Source organism: Globicephala melas, chromosome 9 (assembly GCF_963455315.2).
Source record: "Globicephala melas chromosome 9, mGloMel1.2, whole genome shotgun sequence".
Taxonomy (NCBI): Eukaryota; Metazoa; Chordata; class Mammalia; order Artiodactyla; family Delphinidae; genus Globicephala; species Globicephala melas.
Window position 1 is genome coordinate 37,272,145 of NC_083322.1, and position 12,530 is coordinate 37,284,674.

At 37.1% G+C, this 12,530-nt stretch overlaps 1 protein-coding gene across 3 annotated transcripts in view; it reads left to right on the forward strand.

Annotated features, from left to right (window-relative positions):
- IMMP2L (inner mitochondrial membrane peptidase subunit 2) overlaps nt 1-12,530 on the forward strand; it is a 909,720-nt gene that overhangs the window by 49,193 nt on the left and 847,997 nt on the right. For all 3 annotated transcript variants that reach the window (XM_030857578.2, XM_060305399.1, XM_060305400.2), the window contains exon 3: nt 843-979. In XM_030857578.2, coding sequence (XP_030713438.1) covers nt 845-979 — 135 coding nt within the window. In that variant the 5' untranslated portion in view covers nt 843-844. The remainder of the gene's footprint in view (nt 1-842; nt 980-12,530) is intronic.

The window sequence follows — 12,530 nt, forward strand, 5'->3', positions numbered from 1 at the left end:
AAATTAATCAAGTTACAGGGCTAAGTGAGGGCTGATAATTTTCTGTATTGAATTCATATGCAGTGATTTTTTTTTCTTGATTTTTCGTAGATTTCATTGTTGTATTAGTTAGGATCAGTCTGGCTGCTATTACATAGGCCCTATAGCATTGGCTTAAATATGATGGAAAATGATTTACCTCTTAATTAACAGCTCGAGTGTAAGCGATGCAGGGCAATGACAGTGTCTGCATGGTGCTGGGGACCTAGGACGCTTCTCTTTTGTTGCTTTGCCATCTTTAACTTGAGATAGCTACTCCTGATCCTACAACCACGTCCTTATCACAGGTATCACAAAATGGGAACAGAAAGTGGAGGGCATCCTTCTTCTAAGGGCACAGTGTGGAAGTATGTAATTGCTGCTCATATGCCATTCATCATACATAGTCACATGGTCACACTTAGCTGCAAGGGAGGCTGGGCAGCCATGTGTCCCACTAGAACTTCTATTATTGCAGAAGAGAACAGATATCAGGGCTTTAAGGAGCATCTCCACCATAGTCAGCAACAGGAAAGGATTTACTTTTGGAATGCTTATTTTTTTTCTAACTCATTGCTTTGTGAGGAGAAGTTTTCTATTGAAATTAGTAAGCTACTTGAGCTACTGAAAAGAGTTAACCTAAGTTAATGTATTTGCCTTTGGGATTTTAAGTCAAATTTATTCCAATGGTTATAGGGATGAGTGTGAAACATATTGAGATGAGGTTGCTTTTTATTAACTCTTATTTTTCTTGGGCTGTTTTTATGTTTTTCTTTTTCACCTTATTGAGGCTAATTTCATATTTGTTTTCTTTGTGCTTTTAGGTATGGCACTGTCTCAAGGCTGGGTGAAGAGATACTTCAAGGCATTTTGTAAAGGCTTCTTTGTGGCGGTGCCTGTGGCAGTGACTTTCCTGGATCAGGTTGCCTGTGTGGCAAGAGTGGAAGGAGCATCAATGCAGGTGAGACTAATATGACTTCGTTCTTTAAAGCACATGCTTCACTGTTTCTCAGGCATTAGAAATGATATTTCTGTGTATTATCTCTATGCTGGAACTGAAAGGTTTTAAAAAGGCCTTGAACTGAAATTTAACATTGCTAAATTTCTTTACAAGGTCTTTTAAGGTAGTCATATTAAAATCAGAGCAGAGGTGAATAAAATTAGCTATCAGATAGTTCTCTGTATCTGTGGCTTTTTTTTTTTTTGGAATTGTAAATGGAGATTCTAAAGAAATTTTACTACATGATACCATTTTTTGTGGCTGTGGCTTGAGATTTTAAGATTTTTAAGTTATCCATATTTGAATACATACTTAAATATCCTTTTAGGATCAAATTATTAGTACAGCTGCAAGATGGATTTGGCTCAAATTCAGTTACTCTATTGTTACACACACACACACACACACACACACACACACACACACACACTTCTGATAGGTAGAAAAGTCTAGAGCACTGATCTCAGATATTCTAGTGTATTCTTTAAGCCTATTGCTGATTGAAAACATTAAGTGCTATTTACATTGAAAGAAATTTGGAGTGGAGATTTCCAAAAGTTATATGCAAATAGTCTTCTGGAGTAACTTAGAGAAAACTTGATTATTCTAAAATTGATGTCTGGAACCTAGCTGTTTAAGTAAGTTTATGCAACTAAGAAGAATTTGCATTTTGTAATATAATTTGTTTTCTTCTGTTATTAGCATGTATTAAGTTCATGCGTTGTGCTCAATATGTGTATAAAACATAAATAAAATGAATGTATAAGCTTCTAAAAGCTTAAAATTATACAGAGAATAAACAGCTTACTTTTTTTTCTTTTTGTCTTAGAACTAGGTGAGGGCATAGACATCAGCTCTGAGGAGTTAGAATGAATTTGCTTTTTTAAAAATTTTTTGAATTTTATTTTATTTATTTTTTTATACAGAAGGTTCTTATTAGTCATCAATTTTATACACATCAGTGTATACATGTCAATCCCAATCGCCCAGTTCATCCCACCACCATCCCCACCCCCTGCCACTTTCCCCCCTTGGTGTCCATACATTTCTTCTCTACATCTGTGTCTCAATTTCTGCCCTACAAACCGGTTCATCTGTACCATTTTTCTAGGTTCCACATATATGTGTTAATATACAATATTTGTTTTTCTGTTTCTGACTTACTTCGCTCTGTATAACAGCCTCTAGATCCATCCACATCTCTACGAATGACCCAATTTCGTTCCTTTTTATGGCTAATATTCGATTGTAGATATGTACCATATTTTCTTTACCCATTCATCTGTCGATGGGCATTTAGGTTCCTTCCATGACCTGGCTATTGTAAATAGTGCTGCAGTGAATATTGGGGTGCATGTGTCTTTTTGAATTATGGTTTTCTCTAGGTATATGCCCAGTAGTGGGATTGCTGGATTGTATGGTAGTTCTATTTCTAGTTTTTTAAGGAACCTCCATACTGTTCTCCATAGTGGCTGTATCAATTTACAATCCCACCAACAATGCAAGAGGTTTCCCTTTACTCCGCACCCTCTCCAGCATTTGTTGTTTGTAGATTTTCTGGTGATGCCCATTCTAACTGGTGTGAGGTGATATCTCATTGTAGTTTTGATTTGCATTTCTCTAATAATTAGTGATGTTGAGCAGCTTTTCATGTGCTTCTTGGCCATCTGTATGTCTTCTTTGGAGAAATGTCTATTTAGGTTTTCTGCCCATTTTTGGATTGGTTTGTTTTTTTAATATTGAGCTGCAGGCTTCCCTGGTGACGCAGTGGTTGGGAGTCTGCCTGCGATGCAGGGGACACGGGTTCGTGCTCCAGTCTGGGAAGATCCCATGTGCCGTGAAGCTGCTGGGCCCATGAGCCATGGCTGCTGAGCCTGTGCTTCCGGAGCCTGTGCTCTGCAACGGGAGAGGCCACAAGAGTGAGAGGCCCGTGTACCGCAAAAAAAAAAAATATATATATATATAAATATATATATATTGAGCTGTTTATATATTTTGGAGATTAATCCTTTGTCCTTTGATTCGTTTGCAAATATTTTCTCCCATTCTGAGGGTTGTCTTTTCATCTTTTTTATGGTTTCCTTTGCTGTGCAAAAGCTTTGAAGTTTCATTAGGTCCCTTTGTTTATTTTTGTTTTTATTTCCATTACTCTAGGAGGTGGATCAAAAAAGATCCTGCTGTGATTTATATCAAAGAGCGTTCTTCCTATGTTTTCCTCTTAGAGTTTTAGAGTGTCCGGTCTTACATTTAGGTCTCTAATCCATTTTGAGTTTATTTTTGTGTATGCTGTTAGGGAGTGTTCTAATTTCATTCTTTTTCATGTAACTGTCCAGTTTTCCCAGCACCACTTATTGAAGAGACTGTCTTTTCTCCATTGTATATCCTTGCCTCTTTTGTCATAGATTAGTTGACCATAGGTGCGTGAGTTTATCTCTGGGCTTTATATCTTGTCCCATTGATCTATATTTCTGTTTTTGTGCCAATACCATATTGTCTTGATGACTGTAGCTTTGTAGTATAGTCTGAAGTCAGGGAGCCTGATTCCTCCAGCTCTGCTTTTTTCCCTCAAGACTGCATTGGCTATTCAGGGTCTTTTGTGTCTCCATACAAATTTTAAGATTTTTTGTTCTAGTTCTGTAAAAAATGCCATTGGTAATTTGATAGGAATTGCACTGAATCTGTAGATTGCTTTGGGTAGTATAGTCATTTTCACAATATTGATTCTTCCAATCCAAGAACATGGTATATCTCTCCATCTGTTGGTATCATCTTTAATTTCTTTCATCAGTGTCTTATAGTTTTCTGCATACAGGTGTTTTGTCTCCCTAGGTAGGTTTATTCCTAGGCATTTTATTCTTTTTGTTGCAATGGTAAATGGGCGTGTTTCCTTAATTTCTGTTTCAGATTTTTCATCATTAGTGTATAGGAATGCAAGAGATTTCTGTGCATTAATTTGTATCTTGCAAGTTTACCAAATTCATTGATTAGCTCTAGTAGTTTTCTGGTGGCATTTTTAGGATTCTCTATGTATAGTATCATGTCATCTGCAAACAGTAACAGTTTTACTTCTTCTTTTCCAATTTGTATTCCTTTTATTTCTTTTTCTTCTCTGAGAGCCATGGCTAAGACTTCCAACACTATGTTGAATAATAGTGGAGAGAGTGGACATCCTTGTCTTGTTCCTGATCTTAGAGGAAATGCTTTCAGATTTTCACCATTGAGAATGATGTTTGCTGTGGGTTTGTCGTATATGGCCTTTATTATGTGGATGTAGGTTCACTCTGTGCCCACTTTCTGGAAATTTTTTATCATAAATGGGTGTAGAATTTTGTCAGAAGCTTTTTCTGCATCTATTGACATGATCATATGGATTTTATTCTTCAATTTGTTAATATGGTGTTTCACACTGATTGATTGGCATATATTAAAGAATCCTTGCATCCCTGGGATAAATCCCACTTGATCATGGTGTATGATCCTTTTAATGTGTTGTTGGATTCTGTTTGCTAGTATTTTGCTGAGGATTTTTGCATCTATATTCATCAGTGATATTGGTCTGTAATATTCTTTTCTTGTAGTGTCTTTGTCTGGTTTTGGTATCAGGGTGATGGTGACCTCATAGAATGAGTTTAGGAGTGTTCCTTCCTCTGCAGTTTTTTGGAAGACTTTGAGAAGGATGGGTGTTAACTCTTCTCTAAATGTTTGATAGAATTTACCTGTGAAGCCATCTGGTCCTGGGCTTTTGTTTGTTGGAAGATTTTTAATCACAGTTTCAATTTCTTTACTTGTGATTGGTCAGTTCATATTTTCTGTTTCTTCCTGGTTCAGTTTGGAAGGTTATACCTTTCTAAGAATTTGTCCGTTTCTTCCAGGTTGTCCATTTTATTGGCATAGAGTTGCTTGTAGTAGTCTCTTAGGATGCTTTGTATTTCTGCGTTGTCTGAGGTGTCTTCTCCTTTTTCCTTTCTAATTTTATTGATTTGAGTCCTCTCCCTGTTTTTCTTGATGAGTCTGGCTAATGGTTTATCAATTTTGTTTATCTTCTCAAGGAACCAGCTTTTAGTTTTATGGATCTCTGCTATATTGTTTTCTTTGTTTCTATTTCATTTATTTCCACTCTGATCTTTGATTTCTTTCCTTCTGCTAACTTTGGGGTTTTTTTGTTCTTCTTTCTCTAGTTCCTTTAGTTGTAAGGTTAGATTGTTTATATGAGATTTTTGTTGTTTCTTGAGGTAGGAATGTATTGCTATAAACTTCCCTCTTAGAATTGCTTTAGCTCCATCCCATAGGTTTTGGCTCGTCATGTTTTCATTGTCTATTGTTTCTAGGCATTTTTTGATTTCCTCTTTGATTTCTTCAGTGATCTCTTGGTTTTTTAGTGACGTATTGTTTCGCCTCCATGTGTTTGTGTTTTTTTCCCTGTAATTGATTTCTAATCTCATAGTGTTGTGGTGTGAAAAGATGCTTGATATGATTTCAGTTTTCTTAAATTTACTGAGGCTTGATTTGTGACCCAAGATGTGATCTATCCTGGAAAATGTTCCGTTCGCACTTGAGAAGAAAGTGTAATCTGCTGTTTTTGGATGGAATGTCCTGTAAATATCATTTAAATCTATCTGGTCTGTTGTGTCGTTTAAAGCTTGTGTTTCCGTATTAATTTTCTGTTTGGTTGATCTGTTTGTTGGTGTAAGTGAGGTGTTAAAGTCCCCCACTATTATTGTGTTACTGTCGATTTCCTCTTTTATAGCTGTTAGCAGTTGCCTTAATATTGAGGTGCTCCTATGTTGGGTGCATATATGTTTATAATTGTTATATCTTCTTAGATTGATCCCTTGATCATTATGTAGTGTCCTTCCTTTTCTCTTGTAACATTCTTTATTTTAAAGTCTATTTTATCAGATATGAGTATTGCTACTCCAGCTTTCTTTTGATTTTCATTTGCATGGAATATCTTTTTCCATCCCCTCACTTTCAGTTTGTATGTGTCCCTACGTCTGAAGTGGGTCCCTTGTAGATATCATATATATGGGTCTTGTTTTTGTATCCATTCATCAAGCCTGTGTCTTTTTGTTGGAGCATTTAATCCCTTCACGTTTAAGGTAATTATTGATATGTATGTTCCTACTACCATTTTCTTAATTGTTTTGGGTTTGTTTGTGTATGTCCTTTTCTTCTCTTGTGTTTCCCACTTAGAGAAGTTTCTTTAGCATTTGTTGTATAGCTGGCTTGGTGGTGCTGAATTGTCTTAGCTTTTGGTTGTCTGTAAAGCTTTTGATTTCTCCATTGAATCTGAGTGAGATCCTTGCCAGGTAGAGTGATCTTGGTTGTAGTTTCTCCCCTTTCATCACTTTAAGTATATCATGCTACTCTCTCTGGCTTATAGAGTTTCTGCTGAGAAATTAGCTGTTAACCTTATGGGAGTTCCCTTGTATGTCATTTGTCATTTTTTCCTTCCTGCTCTCAATAATTTTTCTTTGTCTTTAATTTTTGCCAATTTGATTACTGTGTGTCTTGGCGTGTTTCTCCTTGGGTTTATCCTGTATGGGACTCTCTGCACTTTCTGGACTTGGGTGGCTATTTCCTTTCCCATGTTAGGGAAGTTTTTGACTATAATCTCTTCAAATATTTTTTCGGGTCCTTTCTCTCTCTTTTCTCCTTCTGGGACCCCTATAATGTGAATGTTGTTGCATTTAATGTTGTTCCATAGATCTCTTAGGCTGTCTTCATTTCTTTTCATTCTTTTTCTTTATTCTGTTCCGCAGCAGTGAATTCCACCAGTGTTTCTTCCAGGTCACTTATCTGTTCTTCTGCCTCAGTTATTCTGGTATTGATTCCTTCTAGTGTAGTTTTCGTTTCAGTTATTGTATTGTTCATCTCTGTTTGTTTTTTCTTTAATTCTTCTAAGTCTTTGTTAAACATTTCTTGCATCTTCTCGATCTTTGCCTTCATTCTTTTTCCAAGGTCCTGGATCATCTTCACTATCATTATTCTGAATTCTTTTTCTGGATGATTGCCTATCTCCATATAGTTGTTTTTCTGGGTTTTTATCTTGTTCCTTCATCTGGTACATAGTCCTCTGCCTTTTCATCTTGTCTGTCTTTCTGTGAATGTGGTTTTTGTTCCACAGGCTGCAGGATTGTAGTTCTTGCTTCTGCTGTCTGCCCTCTGGTGGATGAGGCTATCTATGAGGCTTGTGCAAGTTTCCTGATGGGAGGGACTGGTGGTGAGTGGAGCTGGCTGTTCCCCTCGGGACTCATTTATTTTTCCAGCATCTAGAGGTACCTGCACTTCTTGGCCTGTGGCCCCTTCATCTGCAGAGTGGGAATTGGCAGGCCAGGTCCTTATCTCGCTGCCATCTCTCCGTTTCTCCTGCTTCTGCTGAATTTGCTTTTTTTAAATCGTAATTATTGTACTGAAAATCATGTCTCTTCCTGAGTTCAGGTGGTCAATGAGATCCTTAGCGTGTGTGCTCTTTGGGTGAAGCTAAACTTCTAAAGCAGGGCTGTCTGAATATTTACTTCTGCTTTCATCATTTGAGGGTGATTTAGGGCCTTCTCTTGGGCAATGGATTCTAAGCTCAACCCTGTCTCTCAGGTTCCCTCTAGGGTGGGTCACCAGCCCCAAGCAAACTGTTCACTTGCGTTGAATGCAAAAATATTGTATTGCATGGGGTACAGCAGGCATAGGAGGAGGGATTTACAGGTGTATGGCTTTATTTCTAAATGCAATTTAATACTTTGAACACAGATGGGATTTTACATTTCCTACTTCTTCAATTGTGAATTCCTAGCAGCCTCGTCTTAGACACAATTCTTAGGGAAAGCTAAACTTTCTTTGTTGAGCTTTTGAGTCAGATGCTTCATTTGAGATTAAAACTGCCTTCTCCATAGCAAATTAGCGAAATTCCTTTTTGGTCCCTTTCATCCCTTTGAACCCATCCACAGGTATTATCCTTTGGTAACAAATAATCATGTGAATAATGATTATTCTCCAGTTTAGTTAGTGCTATCTTGCTACACAACCCTCACTGTCCTTAGATGGATTTTTCCAGAACACAAAACCTCCTAACCTGGGATCTCATGACATTCCAGAGGATCATATGGCAATCATAGTATCCCAATCTTCATGTTTGTAGCCCAGTATATACCCACGGAACATCTATGTTCATGGCTTGTGCTCAGAGGAAAAAAACACAAGGAACCAACCATTTTATGAAAAGAGAAGGCTTATCCCCAGTGAAGAACGTGTTAAATAGTGTCATCCTTAAATGCCACGTCTGTTAACTAAATAGTAAGTTTGTTGAACATACATTAGAGTTTCTTACAGTATTCCTGAACCACTACCCCCAAGAAGTCAAATTTGTTAACTTGTAGTTTGTTTGGTAGATTATGTAGAATATCCTTGGCTACTCATTACAGAAAAACAGCTTGAATTGACTTAGATCTACAGGGGAATTGATTGGAAGGCTTATGATGTACCTAGGAGAAAGGAAGGAGTGTGGCAATTGTCAGAGACAACTGGAACCAGGGATTTGAATGCTGCCAGGGTGCTCAGTCTTTTCTATTTCAACGTCTGCTTCTGTCTGCATCTTGGCTTAGTTCCCTCAGACCAGCTTTCTTCTCAATGCAGGGCACATGGCAGCTGGCAGGTCTCATGCCTTTAGATGCCAATTTCATCACCGCCTGAGAGAGACTTCTCCTTATGCCTTAATTTCACTTTGAAAAATCTTGAGGAAGGACTGTGATTGATTCTTCTTGGGCCATATGCCCTTACCCATACAAATACAGATCAACTTTGGCCAGAAGATTAGGGTGCCATGACTGGCCCAGCTTTGGACAGGTGCACACGCCTAGCCTGTGGCTAGTTGGAGTGAGAAAATGACAGCGTATATTTGAATCACATTGTGGGCTTTCATGGTGAGGTAAGGGTGACACTTCCCAGAAGAAGAGGGGGTGCTATTTTTGGAATAAAAGGGGAAAGAATATTCTGGGAAGAAAGGAAAAAAATGTATGTTTATTATGGTTTGACCTATATTTTAGGAATTTTAGACCACTTTTAAGTATAATAGATAACTTGTTTACACTTTCATTAGATATCACTAAATCATACTTAAAATTATTTAGGAGCTGAAAGTGCAATAAGAAATATGGTGATTAATTAATTCAGCATAGTTGAAGAGATCTTTGCTACTATACAGCTTTTATAACTGAACATGTTTAGACCATGGGGTTCAGCAGAATTTTTGGCAAAAAATTTGAAAAAATTCTTGTCTTCAAATTTCTTTAATGATTCAAGTACTAAATAGTTGGCAGGGTGTGTGGAGCTCTCTGGAAGTCCCTGAGCTTCCTTCAAGGAGCACATCTGCTTTTATTGACTCTGAGGCCTGAAAATTATATCCAGGTTATTGCAGTTGGTTGATTTGTTGTGGAACAGAAGGAGTATTCTGGATCCATGGTGATGTCTTCTTGTACCAAGGCTTAAAAGTATGAAAGGAAGGCAGAAAAAGCAATAGGCAAGAAAGAAGAAAAATGTGAAGAAGAGGTAAGAAAATAAAAGATCAGTTGGGTGATGGAGAAAATTAGATAACTGGGACACTGAGCAGGAGACAGAGTGGCACAGAGGACCAGTGATGAACAGACTCAAGACAGAAAAGTGCTCCAGTGAAGGGGCTCACGGACCCCTTTCTGGAAACTCCCTTGGAATTGTACCCTTGAATGCTGACCCATCTCTGCTACATGTTTGTGTGTAGCACCGTGAGATTCATCATCCAGGTATCCATTCTAAATCTCAGTATTCATTAAAGGAATCTGTGTGCCATTTTGAGGGAATTCCTACTGGTATAGGTTATCAGTCTTGAGCATCATTCATTGCATAGTACTTTAGTTCCCCTGTGTATTCAGGTAGAAAGATCATATCTGGTCATTTCTGTCATTTCAAATATATGAGTAATTTTGTGACTCGGGGTCATTTTGAGATATGGAAAATAATAATAAGCACTGGTAACTGAGAGTTGGAATAGGGAGTCATTTATCAAATGGCTAGTATGTGCAAAACTATTTTAGGTGCTATAGGGGTGGGTGAATCAGTTACAGATTCTGTCTTCAAGGTACTCTTGCTTTAGCAGAGGAGGTTCAAGAATTACTAATCCTAGTTGACAGATAAATCTTCAGATGAGATTTAATACAGAAGATATCAAGCTGTCAGACAAATGTTTGGTCAGTGCCTGGTACATCCAGAAATGAAAAAACTTGATTGGTTTAGCATACTATTTTAGAGAATGGACTTGGAAATTTTAATTTGAGACAGAGTGGTACCAGAAAAATAATACCTTTTATGGTTGGACACTGTATTAAATTTGTTACTGTGGCAACAAACAACCCCAAGATTTCAGTGGTTTACTTAACAGGTCTTTATTTCTTACTCATGGGTCTGTAGATTGATTGTAGTCACTCTAGACTAAGGGTTTGGATCAGTCTGCTTCCTGTGTCTCTCACTGGAGCCTCTGCTGAAGGAATAGTGACAGCTTGGGACGTGCTCTTCTTATGGGTGATAGCAGGACACAGGCGGGTGAGTGGAAACACTCAGAATGTCTTAAAGCCTCAGTTCAGAACTTCTACCCTTCTGTCCACATTCCATTGGTAAAAACAAGTCACATGGCAAACCCCAAAGCAATTAGTTGGAAGTATATTCCACCCACAGGGAAGTCATGACGAAGGTGGGGAGGGAAGGAGGAATTGTGAATAGGTAAGTAAATCTACCACAGCCACTAAGATGCCAAAGACACATGATTGATTTCAGAGGTAATCTAAAAAGTTGTATTTACCTTTGAGTCTACCTAGAATGACCCTAGTCTTTGTAGTCCAAGTCCGACAAAATTGGAATAGATTGAAATTCTGAGTCACTGAATTCTGGAATGGATTGATCCAGTTTAGATGCCGTTAGGTTGGAAATAGCCCAGGGCCAATTGGTTCATCACTTTAGTGTGGCTTTTTTCAAAGGTCACTCTGCAACTTGTAGACGTGTTATTTAAGGAAATCCAAGAAATGAAAGTTAGAATTTTATTTAAAGGACATATAATACCAATCCTTTGGAGTTTATTGAATAAATACTGTTATAACAACACGAAATTCACTTTGAGTGACAAATTTTACATTAGAACTCTTTTTATGTCTTTAAAAAAATTCTGTTGGCTTGAGATTTAATAGGACAAGCTCATTTTCAGGATTCCCTCTTATAAGAAATAATTCTTTACTTTTTAAACAATACTCAGTGGTTCTTTTTTGAGGTTAGGTTTTCCAATATTAATTTACAAATTCATTAGATATCTGACTAGAAGGATAGAGGTGATCAAACATGGGGAGTCACAGCTAGTTGAAGGTAAGTCATAAATGCAAATAAAGTTAATGATATAATTCAGTGGAAAATAGGATTCAGTTTATGAAATATTTGATTTTTTATCAAGTTATATAGGCATATCCCTTTTATTGGATGAGATGTAACTTTAGCAATGCTCTGCACACAAGGAACACTAGCAGATATTGTTGGTTAATGATTATTCATACTGACCTATTCCCTTCTCATGCACATGAATCACTTCTACTGGTTGCTTGAAAGGTTACCATGAAAGTAGATGCACTTTTTTTTTTTTTTAAAGAAATGCCATGTTACTCAACATTAATTTAACTCAGGAAACGAAAACTGGTATTGCATACAGTTGAAACTACAGAGGGAATTTATATTGGTGAGATGAAATTACTCAGATTAGGAGTTCAATCGCTTACAGAGACTTTTAGAGTAAAAAGTTACCCTAGGAAACGTTTAATGACCTCACACCAAAGTTTTAGATTTTATTTGAGTGAGAATGCCTGCAGCAGGGTCACTGGTTCTTATAAAAGGTGTATGCCTTCTACGTGTAAAATTAAGATTTAAGACATAAAAAAATAAGTGAAAGAAATAATTGTAAGTGACATTGTCCTGTTTTTGTTGCAGTTGCCACACAATTTTTAGGTAGTATGCCCTTTTCCTTTTACCATTTTTCATAGCCAGAAGGGAAAATACTTGAAAACATTACACAATACTAACTCTCTAGCTCAGACTTCAGGGAAGGATTTATGCAGAATAGATTAGAAAATTAGAGAATGTGAGGGAAAATAGAGTCTAATCAGCATTTAGGTCTTTATTCATCAATACCACACATTCATTGGTTCAAAATTGCCTTGACTTTCAGCTACCTGCAAATGATCTTGAAGAAACTCGTTTGTAATAAACCTCTTCGACTTCTATCTGGCTCTTTGCAGTCATTATCTTGTTCCCTGCTGAGTTTAAAATTAAAAGTTCTATCAAAAAAGCAAGCAAAGAGGCTGATGCTCTTTCTCTCTTTCTGTCACATTATTTTATTTTATTAAAAAAATTTAAAACCTATAGTGGGCTTAATATACAATGGTTATAGTGGTTGTAACTATTATTTTGACATTCTGAGAAGCTAGATACAAATAGACTCTCAAGAAAAGAG